The sequence below is a fragment of the Melanostigma gelatinosum genome (genome assembly GCF_949748355.1).
Source record: "Melanostigma gelatinosum genome assembly, chromosome: 6".
NCBI lineage: Eukaryota > Metazoa > Chordata > Actinopteri > Perciformes > Zoarcidae > Melanostigma > Melanostigma gelatinosum.
Window position 1 is genome coordinate 10,419,246 of NC_136639.1, and position 25,839 is coordinate 10,445,084.

The window sequence follows — 25,839 nt, forward strand, 5'->3', positions numbered from 1 at the left end:
GGGACACAATTGTTATTTAATAAGAGTAAAAAAAATCTGCTCCTGCTCACTGTTGACAGATTCACTTATTCTCCAACACACCTGCCTGAATACAGGGGACGATTAAGAGCACTTCTCTAAAACAACGAGACATTCCACAGATGTAGACTTGAGCTGAAGATGTGGTAACTCTCTCTCATCACTCGTTTGGAATTCCAATCCAGCCAATCAAACAGTGAAGTTGTTGTCATCAGCTTGTGTTTACGTTTGTGTTGTCAGACGACTTCACGATCAATACTGATTTGATCAAGGGCCACGGTGCTGCAGCACAGGAATTGCTGTTTAACGAGTGGCGTTTGTGAGCTGCGATCAAATAATCATTTCGTCTGATTCAGTTGTTTGACTTCAGAAAATGAAGAAATTTGTCAATGAGAACACCTAAATTGTGATTATAATGAATCACAATACGAGTGATCGTGGAGAGCAGGGGAGAGAACAGAGGTTTAACCTGCTGTGACAAAGCACAGGAACCAGTCTGTGATGCACAATCTTAGTGTTTGCTTAAAAAAAAAAGAAATATATAGAAAGAAAATAAGATTCAGCCATGTTTCAGTCTGGATGTACACAATTTCAAAAAAACCTTAGGGTGGATACTGCCTAAATATTTAAGGCAGACAAGCATGACAAAAAAATGTGGAGGAAAAAAGAGTAAATAGACACCGAGTCTGAGACTGACAGAGAAAGTCTGCAGCCAGACACTTCACAGAAGAACAAAAAGAAAAGCGTTCTTACCTGAGAGTAAACATCTCCACAGGAGAGTCGGCTGACACGGTGATATAAGCAGAGATGGTTTCTCTCTGTCTCATGGGTGTGGCTGGCACCATGACCATAAAGTTGTTATCAAGCCTGTGTTCAGCGAGGGGCGGCGGAGTGGGGTTCTGGTAGAGCCTCACACCACCGATCCTACGCAGCGGGGTGGAGGTGTAGGAGCCAAACAGCCCTTCCTGGCTTGAGCGGATGAAGTTGTCCTTCCTGGCCTCATCTGAGTGGCACTCCCCTGCTTCTGTGGACTGCAGCATGTAGTAGAGCTCCACTGGTGTGCCCTCAGATACTTCCAGGTTCCTCTGACGTCCTGGCACTACACTGGGTGGGCTGAACCAGCTGGCCAAGGGCTCCAGCTCAGCCACGCACAGCCCCAGCCCTCCCTTCAGCTGGCAAGTGCCCCGCACCTCCTGGGTTTCATGGAAAGCAAACATGTGCACGCAGGGCAGCTTGTCGATGGCGCTGTAGTCGTCCCAGTCCCTGCCTGCCACGTAAAACAGCACCTGGACTTTGGGCTTGGCCAAGTGAATCCTGTTATTCATGATAAAGGTCTGCACCTTCCAGTTGAAGGTAAAAACAGAAGAGGCAGGAAACGTCCCCGGGCTCTGTAGGAGCTCTAACGGGACAGGCTGCTCCACAGAGAGAGGCCCATAGCTAGTGTTCATTGAGGGCAAACTTCTGGCCTGGTAGATAAAGAAGGGCTCGGTCCGGGACATCAGGCTAGAGTTCCTCATGAAGTCCTGGTTGGCTTCCTTCAGGAAGAACGCCAAGTCCGCGTTGAGCACCTGATAGTTGACCGGCAGGTATGTGGGGATGGAGGAATATCTCTGCAATCCCTCTAAGAGTCGACAGTCGGCTACTAAAAGACAGAAGAGAATACAAAGTCAGGGCAGGCTCACTTGGTGTATATGGACAGTCTTTCAGCAAAACTAGAAGATAGTGAGTGACAACCAATTGAAGCAGTCAAAAACTGGTAAATCACATCTTAAAGTTCAACTCCGGCGGGTCAACTGGTCACCACACTGATAGTACTGTGTTCCTATTCTTAATGGGATGTTACATAATGTTTTCCTGACACTTACAATCTCTCACATTCTTACATTTAAACTCAAAATACTGAAATTACAAACAGAATTCAAAACTCAAATAAAATGCTTTGTCTTGTATTGCTATTGCATTTACTGCAGTGTAAAGTCAGACTCTAGGCTACGTGATCTAAACCAGCATGTTACTTCATATTGCTTTTATTTTCAAATAATGACTTCTTCATGGACAGCCCTTTTTCTTCTCATTGCTGTGTATAATCTTCAGGAAATGATAGTTTACCAAATTATTTATTTTTTGACAGCATTATTTTTATGAAAGACAACTTCATTTTCAAATACAGCGATGTGTAAAATCAGTGGTTGACATATACTGTAACATGTTGTGATGCTCTGATAAACTTTCATAGAAATTTCAAAACACTGAAATGTTGTACTTTATTGCTTTATATTCCATAAGAAATTTGCAAACCCACTGAAATGCAATAAAAGTCGGACTTTTGAGGCCCCAAGGTGTCTGGTGGTGCCTCAGGGTAGTTGTCGAGTTGGACCGAAACGTGTCCACACCGAGTGTCAAAAATTGTCAAAAAAATATAATCTACCATTGAATTCCGGATCGGATACATAATCTTGTTTACTATTTAAAAATTTAGACTTTTTGCTTATTTTGATAAATTAAAACAAGTCAACATAATTTTGGTACAGACCAAAATGTGAACTAATCATACAACATACTCTTTAAAGGGTTCAACACAATTAGGAGATTATTATGAATCATGTTTAGATGTACAGACAACTGGTATGGCTGCTTATCAAACCATCTAAAGACATGATCATAGTTAAGCCGGATATGTGCAGTTTATCAAAGATCAAGTTCACGGTACAGTTTCCTTTATTGCCTATGGCTCCGCTGGTTGAGGAACAGTACAGCCTGCTTAAAAAAAGGTTTTTAATCACAATAAGAACGGGTTTTGACCTTCTTCTCAAGAGCAATCTGCTTTGCTTTCACTTTACTTGAGACATGAGAGGCTCAGACATGAGAGTGAGAGTAACATTACCACAGTACCAAGGGACAAGAGGATGACTTTGTTCCTGACTGTTCTGTCTTGATCATGATTACACTCCCTCAGCATACCACAATCTCCCTGCTAGCTGCCAGAGGATTGCTTTCCTCTTATCATCCGTGTAAATCAATGTCCCGACAGTTTACAAATCAGACAGGGATTTGTGATCCATGGTGCCCCTCTTGACCTCAGTGCTGCTGTCCCGCCGGGGGTGCGAGGGTGTACGCAGGCTGCGACCCTCAACCCAGGGGCAGCACCATAAGGCATTAGTTAGCTTCTCTGGAGTAAAACACTCTGATCCGGAGACCTTGACTTCTTAACAACAGGGCACCACAGAGCAGTTTGTATTTTTCCTGAACAAACCTTGTGTTGTTTGTTGGCAAGTTGTTGTGTACATGACTTTGTGCTGCTGACAAATGACAAGCTTAATAGTCCTGCAAGACAGAACAGTCAGGAACAAAGTCATCCTCTTGTCCCTTGGTACTGTGGTAATGTTACTCTCACTCTCATGTCTGAGCCTCTCATGTCTCAAGTAAAGTGAAAGCAAAGTGCTCTCTCCAATGGCCTGCGCACCTCACTCTCTGTGTTCGAATGTGATGTTTCACAGCTGACGAAAAGGTTGAAAATGTGCTCAGACTTTTGCTCGTACAGAAAACAGCAGATCATTGGTCACTCCTCATTAATAAATCGTACAAAAAATGCATATTAAGTTGCTGATTAATGACTATATCCGTCATTGTATGTTTTAATTACAGATGTTACATTGTGCAGCACACAGAGGCTATTGTAATTTATTTATCTACATGGACCAAATGATCCACTATTTAGAATATGATGAAAACATGACAAATAATGAACTTCTAAAACGCTGCTCTGTTAATATTTGATGCAAGCAAAATCGATAAGATCAAGAACCAGACAAAAGGAATGAGTCTCTAACTATTTACAATTACAACTGCTGAACAACAACATGAAGAAAGACCCTGTTCAAGGAACACAAGCTTTCATCAAACTACCATGTGTACCTATCAAAGAAGCCAGTTGAATGCTATTTAAAGCAAAGCAACGAGGCACATCTTGTGTACAAACAAAATCTAAAGTAAGATGTGTGTGTGTGTGTGTAGGTGTGTGTGTGTGTGTGTGAGCCCCCAAAACAGTTGCGACCCAGTTCACTGCAGCCTATGCAAACTTTTTCTCGAACCAGTATCTGGGAAAAAAACAAACATTGAATTAATGAACTGCAAAATAACCATATCTCAAGACAAATAAAGCCTGGAAATCTCCAAACACAGATCCAGCATAATCCGAATCAGCACGCCTGTGTTATATATTGGAATTAATAAATCGTACAAAGCTATTTCAAGATGAATAGCTCCCTCCTTTGTTCTGGGGAGAAGAAATCGAAAAACACATTAATAGGATTAATAATGTTAACAATTAATTAATAATGAAGATCGTAGTAGGTGTCAGCAGGGCCATGGCTGGTTGAAGAACCAGTGTCCAGATAAAACTGTCCTGTGAGGCGAGAAAGCACAAATACTCCGGGGAAGAAGTAAAGTTAGTAATGAGCATTAATGGGACATCAATGCATACAGACGGAGGTGAAGAAGAGGAGGAGAGAGGTGCTCAGTGTAGGAAGTCCCCCTGTAGTTTTTGCCAATACCAGTTTGTCCATGGGCCGGTCCAAGGCAAGCCAGAGCCAGCCCTAACTATAAGCACTATCAAAGAGGAAAGTCTTAAGCCTACTCTTAAATGTGGTGAGTGTGTCTGCCCCCCGGACTGAAACGGGAAGCTGGTTCCACAGAAGAGGAGCTTGATAACTGAAGGCTCTGGCTCCCGTCCTACTTTTTAAGACTCTAGGAACCACAAGTAACCCTGCATCACTGGATCACAGCTCTCTAGTAGGGCAGTATGGTACTATAAGCTCTTTAAGATATGATGGAGCCTGACCAATTCGGGCTTTGTAGGTAAGTAAAAGGATTTTAAATTCTATTCTAGATTTTACAGGGAGCCAGTGCAGAGAAGCTAATACAGGAGTAATATGATCTCTCCTCTTAGTTCTTGTTAGTACACAAGCTGCAGCATTCTGGATCAGCTGGAGAGATTTAAGAGACTTATTAGAGCAGCCTGAAAATAAGGAATTGCAATAATCTAGTCTAGAGGTAACAAATGCATGAACTAATTTCTCTGCATCTCTGCGAGATAGGATGTGCCTGATTTTTGAAATATTACGTAGGTGAAAAAAGGCAGTCCTAGAAATAAGTTTTATCTGAGAGTTGAAAGACAAATCCTGATCAAAGGTAACTCCAAGATTCTTGAAGGTGCTGCTGAATGCCAGCGCAATGCCATCTAGAGAAACTATATCATTAGATAACTGATTTCGGAGGTGTTCTGGGCCTAGTAGAATAACTTCAGTTTTGTCTGAGTTTAACATCAGGAAGTTGCAGTTCATCCAGGTTTTTATGTCCTTAAGACACGCTTGCAGTTTAGCAAGCTGGTTGGTTTCGTCTGGTTTGATCGATATATATAATTGAGTATCATCTGCATAACAATGAAAGGTTATAGAGTGTTTTCTGATAATATTGCCTAAAGGAAGCATAAATAAGGTGAACAAGATTGGTCCAAGCACAGAACCTTGTGGAACTCCATAACTGACGTTGGTCTTCATCGAGGCTTCATCATTTACATAAACAAACTGAGATCGATCCGATAAATAGGATCCAAACCAGTTCAGTGCGGTTCCTTTGATGCCAATATAATGTTCCAGTCTCTGCAACAGGATGTAGTGGTCTATAGTGTCGAACGCAGCACTAAGGTCTAACAGGACAAGAACAGAGACGAGTCCTTTGTCTGATGCGATTAGAAGGTCATTAGTTATTTTTACCAGAGCTGTCTCTGTGCTATGATGCTTTCTAAATCCTGACTGAAAATCCTCAAATAAACTATTGTTACACAGAAAGTCACACAACTGATTTGCAACTGCTTTCTCAAGGATCTTAGAGAGAAAGGGAAGGTTAGAGATCGGTCTGTAGTTGGCCAACACCTCTGGATCCAGAGTGGGCTTCTTAAGAAGAGGTTTAATCACAGCTACTTTAAAGGACTGTGGTACATGACCTGTTACTAAAGACAGGTTGATGATATCTAATAAAGTTGTGCTAATTAATGGTAGCACTTCTTTAAGCAGCCTAGTCGGTATAGGGTCTAAGAGACAAGTGGAAGGTTTAGACATAAAAATTGTTGAAGTCAGTTTGTCAAGGTCAATGGGAGTAAAGCCATCTAAACATATATCAGGGTTTACAGCTGTTTCTAAGGTTACTCTATTTGTGGAAAGATCGCTCGAGGGCAGGAGATTATTAATGTTCTCTCTAATAATTATAATCTTATCATTAAAGAAGTTCATGAAGTCATTGCTACTGAGGTCTATAGGGATACTCGGCACAACAGAGCTGTGACTCTCTGTCAGCCTGGCTACAGTGCTGAAGAGGAACCTGGGGTTGTTCTTATTTTTCTCTATTAACGATGAGTAATAAGCTGCTCTGGCATTACGGAGGGCCTTCTTATATGTCTTAAGACTGTCTCGCCAGAGTAACCGAGATTCTTCCAAGTTAGTGGAACGCCATGTTCTTGGCTGTTCTGCTATTAGCTCGCAGAGAAATACTAAGGCAAAGAAAAAATAATGATAATTCAACTGAGAAAATGTCCATTTCAGCATACACTTTATGATCCACATCATGTGTAACTAAATTTCCCTATTGTGTGCCATTAAAGCGTAAAATGATGGGCAGCATTTTGCTGAGCCAGATAAATTAAAATGTTTGAGGCTCTTTCTTCATTTCCAGTTTTAATAAGATTCTTTCTCTCTACATGGAAACACTGTTGAGGCTGTTGGATGGTTGCTTTGTAAATGTTATTGGCAAATAGGCATTATTAAAGCCCTCTATGTCTGCACATGAGTAGTTATTTAGATTTTTACACAAGCTTGGTCGGTCCACCACTTTGGCCCAGATTAAAGTATCTAAACCATTGTTTTATGTATTGTCATCAAGTTCTGTAGATTAATGGAGGATGAATCCTAAAAACTTTGGTGATCTCCTGACATTTCATCTTGCGCAACCAGCAGGTCAACGTTTTCACTCATCCAGTGAAGCATTCCCGTATCTACTGGATTGCTCGCTGCAAAATTCTGTAAAGACAATCACAGTTCCCAGATGATCCTCTGACCTTTCTTCTAGTGCCACCATGAGATTTACATTTGTGGTTTTGAGGGAAATAACTCAATTTGAGGGGACAGACTTTAGCTCTGGCCATAACACAGCTCAGTGGAAAACAATCTTAAAGTCTCATAGAAGAAATGGATTTACAATCTCTCTCAGCGCTGGTGCAGTTTCTGTGTTATGTAGTCTCTAAGGCAGTGTACAAGCATACAGCATGTAAAAAGCCATAAACAAATATCTGTTCCAATTAGTTCAGTTGTCACTTTAAAATAGCTGATGCTACTCCTGCACACACAGTTAATTTAGGCTTTCCAGTTTCTGAGGTTAACAGTCAGAGATTTTCCTGTCAGACGCGGAGGTGTAGAGGTGTGCAGGTGCAGGACGACAGGTCTCAGGTGAGCGCTAACTAGCCAAGCAGCACCCCTGCTATACTCAGCCTCATACAGGCTCACTCATCCTACCATCGGGGCTCCATGTTAGGATATGTAGAGCTGGAATAGGACTGGCGGAGCGAAGAGCAGCCTTCACACTCGCAGAAGCTGAGTAAATGAAAAGCCACAATAAAGGACACGAGGGAAGGAGAGGCAGCGGTCCTGCTGTCCACTGCTGGCTGTAGTAATATGGGTGGACACCGAATCGAATGGCTGCCCGGGTGGCTGGCTGGTGTGTTGCCTGTCTTTATGCTTCATCACACATGTCAAGACAGACCAGAAATAAGCAACAAGGACAGAATGCTCAATGGGAAGTCGCAAAAGTAAATGGTGAGCAACAACGGACAAAGTAATAGAGAAAGGGTTGGATGTTTCTGTGATATCTGAATTCTCTTAAGATATTCAGTTTTGAATGATCTCCTACACAAGGGTCACCTACAAAAGGATTTTCAGCACATTATTGCGAAGCTGCTGTTTGTCGAGGTGTACAATTACACTGCCTTTGACCCTCATCCTGACCTTAAATCATTCTGAGCTTTGTCATGAATGCCAAACAGGACAATCTTAAACATGAGGGATGACTAAAAGCTCCATCGTCCCATTGAATTACCCACATCATATTTCTCACCATGTTCAATTAATAAAGGCTATTGAATTTGTGACCATGCGTCAAGAATAATAATTACACTATTTCCTTCAAGGATCATTTTCAGATGATTTATGCTTTTCAGTCACCAATAAATTCAAGAAAGAGGGACTGGAAAAATAATCAATACATGACACAGTATGGTTTCACTTCATGCCAGCTTCCATGGGAAAGAAATCATTCAGGCACATAGAGGTCTGTGGAGTCCGCCCAGCTGATAAGTAAGAGTCATGGAGGACTGAGGTAGGGCCACAATACAGTTTGGAAATCTTCTCAGGGAATATTCTACACAGATGACTCTTCTTTATCTTGGAGATGAGCTGAATCCAATGCACAATGATAGCTCTTGATTAAGGGTCAGTTTAAATTTGTGTGTGTGTGTAGGTGTGTGTGTGTGTGCGTGTGTGTGTGCGTGTGTGTGTGTGTGTGTGTGTGTGCGTGCGTGCGTGCGTGTGTGTGTGCTAGCAAGCTACTGATGGGCCTGCTGGGGCAGTTTGTTGCCTCGCCGCTAATGGATGGCCGCATTTAAGACACTAAGAGCTAATAAAGAGTAATGGGGCCCGTGGCTTCAGAGGGGAGGAGGGCGAGCTATTTTGAGTTCATGAGAGAAAGCATCATCTCGAGGATTAAAGAGTATCGATCGATTGAGAGTAAACACTGCAACGCCGTGCCGCTGGCCCGTTTAGTGAAGCTATGAATGCAAGAGGCAATCCCAAATACGCGCCTCTGTTCGTGGGACGGTCAGTGGGGATGTCATTAAGGGATGCTGAGATGGTCCTCCAGGTGCTGCGAGTGGGCCTGATGTGTCTGGAACAGTGTTACCACAGCAGGAGACTGCAGACTGGGTGGCAAGAACCCTGAGCATCCTGGGCATCCTGCGGGCAGAGAACAGCAACTCCTTTGTTCCACCCAGTGCACATGGCTGGAGGGGAAAGGGGTTGAGAGCTTTTGGCTTGGGTTGGGAGCATGAGACAAGAACATATCTGTGTGACAATCAGTATTCACGTGGCCCCTCCGGACTTCTCTAAAACATAAACTGAGCTCGTTAATGAATCTCTTCCCCTCACACTGGCCTTTATTGCAAAGCCATATCGTAAATCAGGACTAAATACAGAGTCAGTCGGCCTCTTTGTGAGTGCAGAGGGACATTTAATGGTGATTGAGCTCTGTTACGGCAGAGGAACAAGTAGATACAAATACACTCAGGATGTATTGGCCACCTACTGATGAGAGCTAGGTTAGAAATTATATAATTACACAGCAAATAGGATTCTAGTGGCAGATTACATGATGATTGATAGCAATCACTGAAAAATGGAAATTCAGATCTGTTGCCGGAATTCACTTTTCAATGTTCTCCAACTCTAGTTCCCCTCTTTCACTGTTATCACCAAGAAATCATGTTAACACTGCACTAAATCAAGGAACCAAAGAAAATCAAGCAGATTGATTATGAAGCCTGTCTTAGAAAATGCTGCTCGAAAATGAAGCAGTGTCTCTCTGATGCGTGTTAGGAGGTCGCATCTCATCATGAAAATGGGTGTGAATCAAGCCAAAACATGCTTCTCTCCTCCCAGGGTCAAGACACATCAACACAAACTTTTACAAAGCCTGCTAAAAAAACATAACTTCAGAGTTCAGCTATGGTCCATTCAAAAAAAACTTACAATGAACAGTTGTTGCCGAGAATTAGTTCAAGCCAAAATCTTGAAGTCTTTGGAGGGTTTGCTGAGGAACCTCGGGATGATAGCTGTAAAATCCGTAAAGTTAATTAAATCAGTTTATATAGTCGGTACAGAGGGAAGATTTCCCCCAAATCCCTTTATTTATAGCAAGGTGCGGAAAAACAGCTCATAAATGAAAGAGTTCTGTAGCGCAGTGTCTTTGTATGCTTAAGTACCTTCTTATCAACCACGCTCCCTCCCCAAATTAGCTGGTAAACCTCTCCCCAAGGTCACCCACATATAGGATGATACATTCTGCCTGGAGCTCTCCTGACAAGGCTGAATCTCTGTAAATGCAGCCACGCTGCGAGACTTGGCTACGCAGTGTTTATAAATGTAGTGTAGGCTTATCTCTGAGTTCTTAAGAAGCTTTCTCTTCTAAGTTCTACTGCACCAGACATTAGGTGCATTCCTAATGAATCGACGATAATTATGATGATAATTGACCCGTATTGGATCAAACTTTGCAGTACTATTAACCTGTAAATGCTTAATGTCTTCATTTGAAACTGAATGGTGGATTTGGATAAATTGCTGAGCAAACTTTGGAGGTGTTACGAATGTATTCAATGTCATGAGAAAGATGCCAATGGAGAGAGACAGGTGCAGATTCACTCCAGGTGGTGTGAACTGACGCAAAGATTTGTTTGCTTAAATTGAACGTTTCATCTCGAGCAAGAAATTAAGAGTTATGAAATTCTGTTCATTTGCACAAAGCAAGCAGCAAGAAGTAATGGGAATGGTGGGAAATTAGGAAACAAACTATTGAAGAGTTAGTTGGTTATAGAGTCCGTCTTTGTCGGCTGTAAGTCAAACAGATACACAGACGCTTTTGGTCTGTGTTGTCACAGCTACGGTCTGTGAACTGTTGCAAAGGGAAAAACAGCATAGCAAGAAATGAATGATATTATTAATAATGCAATGGTGAATTGAGTTGTTGGGACTTCACCATGTGGTTGAAACAAAGAGAGAGGTACGATACGTATCGCGATACGATACGATACATATTGCAATATATTGCAATACTCTTTTTTCATGAAAATGTAAACATAGAGCTGAAAATACAGCTTGCTGTGTACCATGTGGATCGTCTAATACGTGCATAACATACTTATAACTCAACGGACAAATTTCATCAAAACTGCTTCATCAGGTGTTTTTGTTGCACATCACTCAGCAGAGAACACACTGAACTGAAATGCAATTGCCATAAAAAATGATGTGCAAATGAAGTGCATGTTGTATTCTCATTGTATCACTGAACACTTTTTTTTAACTGAAATCATATGAAGTAGAGTGCATTCAGTAAAGTTGTCTGTCACTGTGGCTGGGTGCTTCCCATCGTGCTGTGGTGTCGTGATGTGGTGTGACGTCATCTTAACATCCGACTTGTTAGTTTAGTCGTCTAACATCGCACGTCAGGGCTACTCTCTCTGCAGGGGGGAGCGATGTTTTGACACATTCCATCACCTTTATAATTCCTGGGCGCTACACTGCTTCATCCATCATGTGTTGGCAAGAATGACTCAGGATCACATAGCGCCGCCCAACAGTATCCGGCCGCTTGCTTGTGAGACACCATGTTGTGATTTCGGCCGGATCATGTGACAGGCCGGGAGAAGTCAATAGCAACATGTAGCGTTACAGCAGTGGAAGAGAAGGTTGCTTGACACATGCAGGGAATCGAGGCATTTTAAAGGACATTTTAAATCCGTTTGAAACAGGATTTAAAAATTGGCTCTTAGTTTTGACAACAGACATCACGTTTTGTAGAAAATCCTAATTATCTGTGTGATATATATCCCAACAGTGTTTATCATCATTATTTTAGGGTCATAGTAACTAATAGCAACGGTTGACGTTGCACTCTGCACAGATGTCATCTGGTTTTCTGTACTTTCACCTTTTAAAACAGATCACAGTCTGATCCATCCAAAGAAAAATCCATAGAAACACGTAAGGTATTTTTCACATAGGGTTTTCAGTCTATTGGGACTTTAACGTCTAACCTGCACTCATCAAGATCTATCATCATTCTCTGGGTAACATGATGAGTTCAGGGTGTTAATTCCCCAGTGGGTTGTTGTATACATCAAGGTCAGTGCAATCAATAGTTATTTATATGGTTAGAATTTTCAAATCCTTGGAAATATAGAAATATGATGTTTTCTTCCCCTCCTATAGAAGTATCCATCCACCCCACGCTGTCTTGTTTCCTTCTGAAAAGAGCTTTTCTTTGCAGATCTAGATGAGTTGGCTGTAAAGCTGCAGTTTGAACTAAAATCTGTCAGATTTGAAACTAACTCCTTGAACAAGTGGATGTATTTTGGGCCAGGGAAAGAAAGATATTAAAGCAACGGGAGTGAAATGTTTCTATTTAAGACTAGATCAGAAGTGCTTTCACACTCACTGACAAAATCTGTTAATTTTAAAAGAAATATTCCCAACTAGCAATGCGGCGGGGCACATTTTGTTTACAAAAGCCTACTTATCGAGCTGCCAGGCTAAATTGTATTTCAATGACTGACAGCAACTCACTCTGCACTCCAGCAAACGAGCCTGTAGGACTCCTGGAAGACTAGACCATTCCTGTTGAGCGAAATCTTTAGACGTGGGCTTTCAATTGTGTTGAAAATAAATAAATAGCTAAGGGAACAGAAGCTAATTATAATTTTAGTACTACAAACATTTCTTGGATGCAGAGCTGCTCTGCAGGCAGAACAATACATCTTACTGTTTGAGTTAATCCTCAATAGGCCAAGTTAAAGCACCACAGGTTTTCCTGGCTGACTAATGTTAGACTGAACCCCAGTGAAAAGCAGAGACGAGAGGGGGGCAGCACTTATTATGAAGCCTCGTGCTCTTGCTGTGAAAAAAGGAAAGGAAAAATAAGTTATTCTTGGCACATTTAATTAATCCTGTTAGCCGTTAGACCGAGCTGCAACGTGAGGGTCATGTGACCGAGGAAGACAGCTATAGGAGTCGTGTGCAACTTTAGTCTGCTGGTACTGAAGAATGTGAAACAAACTCAGCTTGGTAATGAGTGCAAGTAAGTACTACGTGTCTTTATTATTTCACCTCAACTTAGCTTTAAAAGAAAGTAACCTTCCTGGGATGGGAATGTAATCAATACAAAAAAGTTCAAATGTACAAACGAATTAGAGAAACAAACTCAAGACTTGCATTCATCTACACATGACTTCTAGTTGATTCGATTTAGAAAAGTTTCATTGCAGATCTTTCTGTGGTTTTAATGTATTTCGCCCAGTAAAAAGGAGTTTTCACCAGCTCTGTTTTGAATGTCTTGCTTGGAAAAATAGGTCGTGAAGAGGAAACAACTCAATGCGATTGTAGTAGAGAGACAAATAATAAATCTCAAATATAAATTATTCGTAAAATCTATTCATTGTAACATTGAAACACATAAAACAGTACCATCAAATTGTAGTCCATAACACTGTAATACGAACTAGCTTGCACAGCCCAAAGTCAATATAATTAATAAACATAAAAATAAGTTTTGGAGTACTGTGATGTGTAGCACTATTACTGCACATAATAATGACCTCTGGCCTTTTGGGATGTCTCCTCATATCTCCGACACGCTCTGACATTACTCTGAAAACCATTAAATACTCAGGTGAGAGAGTTTATATCACCTATTCCTTATCAACTTTATACTGCTGCAGTGGAGCTGCTCAGCCTCTATCAGACAGCTGAGGTTATGGTGCTTCCAGGTGTAAAATATTACTAACTGTATAACTTTGACACAGCTGCCTCCCTTCATAAATTAGGTGATGCACTGAAAAATGTGCTATAAAAACATCATCACATTAACAGTGTTGCCAAAAATCTGTATGCCTACCATGCCCAAGACAAGACAGTGATATATCAGTAAATGTAATACTAAAAGAGCTGTTCCTATTTGAGAAGTGGAAGATCCAACACCATGAGCACGACCTGCAAGAACATTTCTTATTACATGCAATAACCTTTTGGGGCTGTTAGCACTGTAATTTGGTTTTCATTCTCCACACTAAAGGATTCAGCATTTCAGTTCCGTGCACAGGGTTCCCATTTCCTTAGTCATAAACAAAGCAAGCGTGAAGTCACATGGACTGACAGCTAACTTGCTCATTGGAGGATTATGGTGATTTGTCAGCAGCGCTACATACTGTAAAATGAGATGTGAGGGGAAAAAACTAAATAAACCTTATTCAGAAGACATTCTGAAGTTGTTCTACACTTTACTATGCGAGAAGGCTTGATTTATTTTCTCTGGTGGTCTGAATCGCAAAGAGCTAATAAAGAAAAAGCAGAACACAGTTGGAGCTGCACTCAAGAGTACACGGAGCAGTTTAGGGTAGTCTTGTTTTTGTGGCTTTTATTCGGTCATTCGAATCAGCGTTAAAGTAGATAAAATGAGACATGTAGAGAAATATCCAACCAAGAGTGTGTAGAGACCAACATTAATGTGATTAAATTCTTCTTCTACATTGAGTTATATTGCCGCTGCCCAGTTGTTACAGCACCAGTCTATTTCTTAGAACATGAAGAGATATACCAAAAATAAATCACAAGTTCACTTTCGAGTTCTTTCTGTGAAATTGTGTGCAACTCCTGATCTCTTATCAAATAATTGATACAATTCTCCTCTAGCCTACACTTTCAGGTTATATGTGCTCTGTATGAGAGGATCTGTATTTATGTTTTTGTCTGTTAGTGTTTGTCTCAGCGGTGAGCTCATGTTTGCTGTGCCATATCACAGAGTGATTATTCACCTCTCATCTGTCTTCATTCACAGGAGGCCGCTGTCTCAGAGATCAGCCCACCTCTATCTGCTGGTCAGCTCACAGTATCTTTCCAGACATATTTCTTATTTGGGCAAAAGTTGCCTTGTCGACATGCAGGTCAGATCCTGAATATTTCTTTGGATCTGGTCTGGCTTCCATCTCTGAAAAGACCAGATAAGAGCAGCATGCTCAGTTGTTTTATAGGTCCTTTCTCCTTATCGTGCGGTACTTTTTTCTCTGCTTTCCCCTGTCCTTTGCCATGGATATTGTTCAAGCAGTCATGCTTGCTTCAAGAATGCAAGGTAGCTTGTGTGATGAACTTTGCATCCTCTGTCAAAGCAATATACACTTGTTTAAGTCCCTCCAGACAGGCTATACAAAATACAACCGAACAGAGAAATGCCAAATCGGATTGTTATTTTTGAATCAACTGGTAAAAAGCTTGCGGTTTCTTCACTCTCACGGGCTAAATTAGCCATCCTACACATGGCATGTGCAATTAAGGATGGAGCACTGATTACATCACTCAATTTCAGCGGTTGCCTTAGTCCCAAATCATCTAATTACAGGGCATTCTCACAACAATCTTCAAGGTTCTCCAAGAAAACACAAAAACAGCATGACACAAGACAGCAATAGTAATCAAATGCAATCCAGCAGGGCAAGCACTTGCCAACTGCTTGTTTGCACTTATCTCTGGCTTATACAGGGGAATAGTTATTCCCCTGTAATAGTTATGATTCGCTCAGTGTTTCCTCTGAGCGAATCATAACAGCCAAAAAATAGTCAAATCAAATCTTAATAATTGTTTGGCCACATGGTACCTAAAGGATACCAAGTTATGACTTCTGTGCTGCCAAAATGCTTGTATCATTTTTAAGTCCATACTGCTATTTTTACTGCTGTAGAAAAAATTCTGCAAAGCTTTTAATGGATGCAAAGTCGACCGCGATATTAGCCTCCGTCCACTGCCTGCCAATAAAGGTCAGAGTCAATTAGAAGGTTTTAATCAGCACCTTCAACACAGTCAATGATCTGCATCTAGCCTACATTTCTGAACTTTTAACCCAGAACCCGGGGTTCTCTTTAATTATTGTCTTAGCTCTTACTTTTGGGGAGCTGTCATGGCACTGCGTACGCACCCTTCGGATGCAGTCCAGAGTAGAAGAGTAATAAACTGCATATTACTCTTTTTTCCAAAAATTAAAAAACACTGAATTCAGGTAAAGAAAAACCTTATTTTAAGTGTAATTTTGATGCAAAGATTTATACATTAGCAGGAATGTTGCACAATGTGAAAGTGAAAGCAGTTGTCTGTTTACTTAAATGCAAAAGTGTAATACATATATTTTTCAATTGTATCAATTTGTAGGTACTTGGTCATAAACTAAAGTATTAGAATTAAAATGTTTACCTGATCATGACTCTAGATGAAAGTGAGTGTAAATCAGCCTGACGGACAACATGAATTTCTGTACCAAATTTCATGGCAATCCATCCGTAGTTGTTGATACATTTCACTCAGAGGGATCACATGAGTAGGGCTACCCGCAAAACTCAATTCTGAACGGGAATCGGTTCCAAGTTAGTAAAAGGCCACGGTATTTATAAGGTCTGGAGTTAACAGTTCTGCTATTGGTACCTTAGAAGTTACAAAGTGAAAGACAGCAGCATCTCAAACCTCCTCTCTCTGTCTCTGTGCCTGATACACACATTATGGCAGAGAGAAGAAAAAGATCCAAAGTGTGGCTACACTCGAGTAGATGCTGATAACTCTCGTTGTCTCAAATGCAATAAAGTCTTACAAGTAAGGTTAGGTAATACCAGCAATTTATAAAAAACATTTGGCGAACAAGCGGAACATTAAACTGCTCACATGCACAGTTTTCGACCCTTTGGCGAGCAGCCGTCTATCCTCGTCCACTGCAGGTAACGTTAGCGATGCCATACGGAGTTTGATCATAAGATTCGGTTAATAAATGAGAGCTCATCACTTAGCTAATTGTTTAACTACAAATGCATTCTAAAGATTTAGGTAATTATTGCATTGCTGCTCGAGAATGACTACTTGTATACAAACAAAAATAATAAAGCAATGATGATTCTTTTCTTAATTAATTGTCTTTTTTTCTCACAATATAATCAAAAATAACCGATAAGAGCATTGATAAGAAACCGAACCGATAAGCAGAATCAATAAGATCTGATATCGATGCAATCCTAACGATACCCATCTCTACACACAAGTCATTAGGATTCATCCTCTGGGGACCATTAATGTCTGTGCAAGATTTTATGCCATATTTCAGTCTGGGCCAAAGTGGTAACAGAGAAACAGGCCGACCAACATTGTCATCCATAAAGCCATGACAGATATGATAGAAATAATTATGATATAATATACTAATCCAAATTCTAATCCCAAGCAATTGGGAAAGACAGCATTCAGTGTTGCATTAACATCAATTTAATTTCCCAATTTGAATTGAACTTTAATATTTTTTAAGCTAACCCTTCATTATCATTGGGGTCATTTTGGCTCAGCATGGTGTGGCTTTTTCCAATTTGTGTGAAATTGAGGGCCTCGGGGGTTAAGAGGAGAATCTGCAGGAGCAGATAGTGGTTCAGAACGCGCTGCGACAGGGTCTGCTAACTGCCAGCGCTGCCCCTCCTGGCCTGTGTGACACCACTGAGCACCACAGGGCCAATGACTCACTATTGCCACGCTGTCTATGTTGTGACTGGACAAATCTAATCCTTCCTCGTCATCAGCTCAGTGTCCCCCAGGATGAGAGAAACAAAGAAGCATCGACGCTCCAAGCTGCCAAAAACCGAGGACTGCAGGCTGCCGGACAGCCAGGGCAAGATGACAGCGTGAAATCCTTGCTACACATGTGGTAGAAGATCGGGATATATAAGGACAATGCTTTTTAGATCCAGAAAGTTAAAGCGCGTAAGAGGTCTTTTGTGCTCTTTGTCTATGAACACAGACGCTGACTCAGTGGGTTCACTCGAGGGAGTTCATGTGTTGGTCTTAAAATGAGGTATATTCATTTGCACAACTGACAAACAAAAACCTGCTCTAAAGTCAATGGTGCTTTTAGCGTCATTGGCTGCTAGCCGCCAGCGCTTTACAATTCATTTCTCCCCGGCATTGACCAGTTCGGTTTATGGCATTTTGCCGGTGACATATTGACTCCTTGCTTCTTCATAAAATGTCTGTATGCTCTCTGGTACTTCAGACAATTCTGCAACGAACAACGCGTTGAGCATAAATGCATTTTTGCGTGCTCGTAGCTCGCGCGCCATCTGTGGAGGCCTGCGCCACAGTACCTCGCGAGTGAGCTTAAACAAAGCTTCACACAGCCTCACCGGAAACTGGTGAGTAATGCAGCCTCCGGATTCAGCACCCTGTCTCAATGGACAGCAAATGGAGTACCCTCCTAATCAGTATGATGAAACTCATCAATATAAGACAATACTCCGTCTGCACTTAAAAGTTGGAAGCTTCAAAGTATCATTCATAAAGTTGATATTCGGATTCTAAATCAACATTTGAAGGCAGCACAGCTTTTTTTTGCATTTCAATTTATTCTGTTTAAAACTAGTATTTCTGCACATTAGCAGATAAACATTAGGCTACACTAATATTATCATCATCGTACTATTTGTTGAATTTGCTTCCAGTGGTGGCTGCATAGGACTGTTTCTGGCTCGATGCGCCCAAAACAAAATATTTTACGTAATTGATGACCTAAAAATATTGAAATAATGGTTATATTTTTCTAAGTAAATATCAAGTAAAAATTATATATTCAGTCAACTTCATTTGAAAATTTAAAAAAAAGTCAAGTTCCCTGAACTTAAATCAAATATTTATATTTTCTAATATTTTCAACTGGTGCATACTCATTTCAATTACCGGTAAATCAATGATACTAATACTATTATTAACTTCCACTGACTTATCCTTAACTCTAATCTCTTGTGCACAACTAATAGCCTAGGGGAAGTCTACTCAACAGATACATTTGAGAAAAGCTCAAACACTGATCTCTTGAACTCTTGCTTTATCTCAGCATCTAACATTTCTAAAAAATACAGTAGTGACGAGGACGATGTGTGTTGTTCATTACTGAAAGTACATTTTAACATTAATACAACTGTATTACCACAGTGATAGTGCTGTGTTGCTCTGTTTATGTATATTGGCGATACTTAGTTCCTGCAAAGCAATACTAGAGCAGAAATGTTAATTGATACTAATACAGCAGCTGTTAGACACCACTCTTGGTACTGAACATATAAACTAAGCATGTATGTGATCGTTCCGATAACAATATTTTGAACAGAGACAAACTCAGTCAAACTGAGCTACCAGAGAGTGAAATTTAAATCTGTGCTGCCATGCTGATGTAAAGCCCAGAGCTGCTTCACTGACAATAGATATGTTGATTTCATACACTGATTTATTTTTATGTCCAAAAGAGCTTTATGTTCTGATAATGCTATTTGTTTCAAATTATAAAACGTGCTGTGTCAGAGGCACCTTTCCATCTGCCATAAGTATTCCTCATGCAGCTGCACATTGGTTTGCTGTCATAGATGAGAGGGCACAGCCAACTCTCCAGCCTTGTTCCAGCTGCAGCAGACAATCGTGATTATTCACAAACAGGATGGACTGTTCAAATTACAAAACGAATATTTCAAAATGAAAATCCAATGGTAGTTTTAAGGCTGCTCAGTTCAGCATGAGCTCACAACTTTGAGTCACAAAGAGCGGCACGGCTCCCATTTTAACATAATCTCAACAATCAATCAGCCACACCACAAAGAAGTCAATGGGCCTTGACAATATGTACCTGTCAGATCATTGCCTCTAATGCATTAAGCTCTGATGCCTCTGATAGACAGCGACAGCTCCGCACACAACCAAGCGCTCCTCTCTCTCAGACGTAGTGACAGCCTATTGTCCAGCCACCTGCCTGTGATTATTCAAATCACAAATGCATAACCAATCGAGTTATGGATGCATCTCCGCTGACAGGAAGGAAGCAAGACTCTGCTAAGAAACAGCACATAGAAAGCTATAAATGGCTGGAAAAACAGTAAAAATATGCCTCAGTATGCCTTATACAAAATACTTTTTACACTCTGTGATTTTATATCATATTAATATTAAGTGTTATATTAAATTCAGCATAAATGTTGATGTTAATTTTCCTCCTGTTCACATCTGTGCATGCACTGAAGCCACAAAATCACAGTACAAGGAAATGAAGTTATTGGGTTTATTCATTTTGTTCCCTGTAAGCCTTGATGCAGAATATATTACATTAATATCTAATATTGTAGGATGCTGTCCTCGAAGTGTTTTTCTTTTTTTAGAGAAAGCTCCCATGTCATTTTATTAATCTATTGAAGACATAAAAACATAATCCTTTTATTACTTCAGTGTTTTTTTCTAATATCCTATAATTTAATAGCTTTTACATTGCAATAAACAGTACACATGTATTTTCTCCCTCTTTCATGCAGAATGAAGATGTTCAACTGTTATTAAAAGCAGTAGAAATACATTAAAGATATAGGTTACAACCTGAAGACAGCAAATGTGTAGGTGTTTTTCAGGGACACTATTTGCAAGAAATAAAGCACAACACACACTATTCAGATGTCTGAGCAGTGTGTATGGGAAATGTCCTTTATAGTTTAGCTGGGTTTGTATGAATGCCCACTAAGCAAACTAAGTGATTAGAAGAAAACATCAAGGCATATGCTTTTTACAATTACTGATAAACTGCAAACCAGGGTCTTTTACACTCAGCTGTTGATGATTAAAATTACAATTTTAAACTTATACTTATTATATCTTTTCATCAGTATTCAATTCAGTCTCTTAATTCTGCAAAACATTTGTTACTTAAATGTGATCTGTTTAGCGACGTCTGAGTAAGAGATTAAGCTATGCTCGGGAATTTGTCCGGCAACACATTTGTCATGCATGGTCCCCAGAGGATCAATCCTAATGATAGACTTTTCCTCTAGCGCCACCATGAGGCTGACATTTTAGGTTTTGAGTGGACTATCTAAAAACAACTTTTGTTGGCATTTAATTTGGTGCACGTTATTTGTGGTGTCCAGACAATGAATTATAACAATTTTGGCGGCCCCGTGTCTTTTCAACTATAGCGCCACCATCAAGTCAAAATAATGAGTTGTGCAATACTTTGGTTTCCGACCAAATGTCCCAACATCACCCACAGTTGTTCTTTGTGTTTGGTGTTAATTGGTCAATCTTAGCATTCGAACACATGCTAAACTTAGATGATGAACACGGCAGGCATTGCCTCATAAACATCAGCATGGTAGCATTTTTATTGTGAGCATGTTAGCATGCTGAAGTTATCGCCTTACAGAAGTGCATGCACAGCTGTAGACACTTTATTCTACCACACAAGACACATTTTTTAAATCATGAGTTCTAAATCTGATACCTCGCAATTCTAAATTGTAATTTTCAAGAGCAGCCTGAGTTCATGATCAACAGTGAAGTCACATTAAAGTGTGTGAGGTTTGAGACAGCCTGCAGTCTGACACAAACTGGGGGTCTCTGGTGTTTTGCACCACATCTAGTTGACGCAGCGCGACTGAAGCACGCACAGTCTGGCTGTGAACTCCCAGACAGATTCATGAGGGGAAGTCCTCCATTCAGACACAACTATCCACTGATCAGAGAACGCACAAACACTGCATCAGCATGTTGCAGTGTTTGTGCTTTCTCTCATCAGGGGATAGTTGTGTAAGGCGTTTACACCGATTTCCTCCATTCCCCTTCCATAATCATTAAACCTGATTAAATTGAATGTGAGATCACGGAAGTTATAAAGAGCCAATTAACACAAGGCAGATGTGCTTTGTGGGAATATTATAGGACATTTTACTGATGATAGATGAATTCATGGGGGTAAAGAAAACCTTCTTTGACTCAGTGCTCAAAGCTACAATGTATGCCTCCCACACACACACACACACTATTATTATGTGTATTATGAGCGTAAAAGAGCAATACAAGAGATTTACTTGAGAGTCCACCTACTCAGTGTGTTTACGGTCATTAAACAAACAACGGTGCTCAATTTGACACACAAACCAATGGCGTAAAACATTTGTGATGGTTGATAATCACACGGCAGAGAAGTCCAAACCCTGCTTACGCCGGGCTGCTACTGTGATTCTCTTTTCTTTTCTCCGTCCATGAAGAGAACTGCGGAAAACACCCAAGCCACACCAAAATTGGATTTGAGAGAAGGGAAAAATCTGCCACTTTTTATCAGTGTCCTCCCTCACAAATCTAAAAAGTGCACTACAGTGTGCTCAAATCGTAGCTGTACAATAGCCTTGATAACAACACCAAGCCAGGGATTACCTCTGTTCTTTTCATGTTCTCCGATCCGTAAACAAACCGTAAACATCACCGAGCTAATGCCAAATAACAGGAACGATTATATTGCAGGTCTTTATCTAATGCAAGCTCACTTAAGACAGAGACTTATTTGCAACTTAATGACCATATGCTACTTATTCAAATGTAATTGATAATCTGTTAATGGTTTGAAAGTGAATTTAGGATGAGTGGTTCTCAATGAGAAATGTTCCATTGCTATAAAACACTTTGACGCGGCGTAAGGTCAGAATGAAAATGTGCACCAGAATGCTGATGAAATTAGACCATGTGGCTATCTTTAACTCAACAAAAAACAGCTGTTAGTTTAAAGTCAATTTGATGTAGTACAACGTAAACAAAAGAAACACAAACGTGACAGTATGCTAAACAGTCTGTCCGTATCGTGTGCTCTCTCAGACAGAAGTTATGTTTTTGCACCGTCGAGATTTTGAACTCAACATCTCATAGATGACTTTTGGTCCATTGATTTATGTCGTATTTTTCTTTTTTTCCAGTGAAAACAAACCATTTTCTGTGCCTGCAGTAGCCTATGTCAATCCCCTCTCTCATTTCTTGGTCATTGCTTGCTCAAGGACATGAGCTGCAAGGCTTAAAAGACTGCCAGGGGCAAGAGAAGAGGAGCTGGATGTGTGCCACAGCGCTGGGGCGCAGGACCACAGCAGTGGGTCTTTCAGAGGACAATTACAGATAAAAACTCTCCGCTGAGAAAGAGCCGAAGAATCTCTGCTGGGTTGGTATAATGTTGGTGTTCCAAAAAAAAAGAATATTCTACAGGACAAGCCCAATCGTTTGTCTGGGATATAAACGCATGAGGACAGACACACAGTAGGGACAAGAGAAGGCATGGCGCTTAGTACTTAAAGATGTAGACTGAAGGCTATCCTTGCTTGATCCCCTTTTGGATCACGTTAAGCTCAAGGATAAGACGCAGAGAAGGAAGATTGGATATTCCACTCAGGAATCCCAGCGAGGTGTCTCACTGGAACACACCTAGCGGGTTCAATCAATAGAGAGGACATACTTTTTAGAATATATTAAATAAGGCCAGTTCTCTGAAAACTGAAAAAAAGACCTTTAGTCTTTATCTTTACTTTATCACGATGACATTTTATTCAAGAGATTTGTAATCAATAGTTCAGGTCTCTGTGCTAATAAAATGTGTGCTTTTCCCAAACAAAGTGTGTAGTCACAGTCACACCAGAATACCAGAAGGTTTTACTCCTTAATTATGCCTTCATTATGCTGTGCAGACATTTTTCTAGCATGGATTTGATCCTCTCATTTCCTGGAGTGTGTTATCAATTCCCATCACTATTCACAGTGAGAATCTGTGTCCTGCAGCTTCATGACACACAATGCTCAATTAGGATCATGCTGTGTATGGTTACTGAGAAGACCTTTGCATGGTAAACATCATTACTGTGCACTTCCAGCCAGTGAGTCAGCACTCATGATAGAGGTGCTGTCAAAAAGGAGCCATCCTCTGAGCGGTGAGAAAGAAGCACAATCAAGGTGTATGTGCACAGTAGACGTGCGAAGCATCAACTTCCTGGAAATGCATGACCTCTAAATTCTATATGGAAATCAATGTCGGTGTTTCTTTGTGTGGGCTTTTACGTGAATATCATCAGATGGTGATTCTTGTCCTCAAGGCCAAAAAAAAAGGCAAACATGATACGGTGTGAATAAGAAAGATGTTTTTCATTGCAGTTGATTTTAAATTGATTATTTGCAGCTGCAAAACTGACAAAAAATCTAAACCTAAAGGCACAATCTTTACAAACATAATTTTTGGTTAAACCCTTTTCCCACAGGACAGACAGATGGGAATAATTTGCCAGACCACCAGTGGCCCCCAGATCTGTAAATTCTGGCTGTAAAACAGCTAAAGTAAATGCCGCTCTCCTCCTTGTGGCACTTAGCGACTGATGGTACATTTACATTATCACTGTTTTAGCAAGCAGTCAGATAGATAGAGAAAAAGTCCTGCAACTATATGTCCACAATACACAGTGATTATTATTGCTTGTGTCCTGTTGTGATTTGATATCTCACCACTGCGGGTCTCTGTAACTTTTCCCATAAATGATTATGGGCTGTGAGATGAATTTTGATGTTATAACCTGACAAGCCAAGAGGTAATAAAGAGGTAATAAAGCCACAATGCCTCTGTTGCACAAGAGAATCCCTGTCACATTGAAATATTCATGAGATAAATGTTATTTAAGGCCAGAACTGCTCTGGGAATGTTGTACAGGTGCAGTGGGTTCTTCATCATACATAACACATATCTGAACAGGTACGGACTCTAATTTTTGTGTGGAGTTTAACTTAATTAGATACCATGCAAAATAACACCGGGTGGTTCATATATTCAGATTTGAATTCGAGAAGATTAACACCCACACAGTGTGTCCCCCTGTGTGTCAGGAAGCATTTGTCCCAAATACCTGGCTTGAACTCGTCATATGTGTTGGCGATAGTTGCATTGTCTTTGTTGGAGAAACACAGATCCTCAGTTGAAACAATGGAATAGTAGGGAACATTGAATGATATTGTGCTTACCTCCAAAAAGTAACACCGCCGACTGAAGTGCAAGGATATGCAACATGTTTATTTGAGTCGTTGAGCAAATACGAATTCCCCCCAAAAATAGATGGAAGCCGAAATGGCTTAATTCAAAGAAAAAAGTCCTTTTTGCGGCATCATGAGTAGAAACTGAAAAATCATATTTTCTGGTAAAAAAAAATGTCTCATGCCTTAGCCAGTCATTTGCAAATGCTAAAAAAGCATCGTGCGTGTGACGAATTAAAGCGAAAGCCTCTTCACTTGCGTCTTAGTTGTTTTCGTCTGGAAAATTCAAGAACTAAAGAGAAGAAACTTGCGCGCAGCTTTGCATTACTCTTTGAAGCATTTTTGGAAGAGAAAGACGCTTAGACGCCTGGTAGAATGACCGGTGCGAGACGTCTGTTGTTATACATCTTCACAATGATTCTCCAAAAACAATTCTCTCCAAAAAACAGCCGGAGTGAAAACGTTTCAATCCCTTGCCCTCAGTTGGTCAGTTTCCTCCGCATTACCAGGCACTTGAAGTTGGCTGCTATGCAGTGCGTAAAGTACGACACTTGGGGACGAACAGAAGCAGCTCCCACTCGGCACCATGTATGGTATGACATATAGAAGTAAAGAAGTTTAAATTGCCACACAGGTCAGCGTACATCCACACCCAGGCAAGTCCTGAGCGCAACTCCAGCAGCCCGCAGCAGAGCGCGCGGAGCTCTGATCCCGGAGCCAAATGTTCAGAACTGCCACTTCTAATTACACTTTGGAACAAAGTGCTTCAAATAACCTGCGAAAGTCCGCTTCCAAGCCTTCATCCTTCGATGTTTATGTAGACAGGCAATAGGCTACAGTTTCAGTGGAGCTTACGCACAGTCAGCCGTCCAATGCGCGTCGAGCGGGAGAGGAGAGGAAAGCCGAGAGCTGTGACAATAACTGACACTGGCACACATGGAGGCGTGTGGCGCTCCAGCAACACACCATTTTTCACAGGTAGTGCTGAGAATACACGTACGTATTTATATTAATCACTGTTGACCAACTTAATTCACATTCAACCCAAAAGGCATCTCCCCTTCAGCTCTTCTTCGGAGAG

General features: G+C 40.7%; 1 protein-coding gene across 1 annotated transcript in view; it reads right to left on the reverse strand.

Annotated features, from left to right (window-relative positions):
- Positions 1-24,807, reverse strand: part of LOC306779261 (transmembrane protein 132C) — a 108,010-nt gene extending 83,203 nt beyond the window's left edge. Inside the window, exons 1-2 of the mRNA XM_079271110.1 lie at positions 24,750-24,807; positions 772-1,660 (exon numbers count right to left, since the gene is read on the reverse strand). Of these exons, the coding sequence (XP_079127236.1) occupies positions 772-1,660; positions 24,750-24,795 (935 nt within the window). The 5' untranslated portion in view covers positions 24,796-24,807. The remainder of the gene's footprint in view (positions 1-771; positions 1,661-24,749) is intronic.
- Between the last annotated feature and the right edge of the window lie 1,032 nt (positions 24,808-25,839).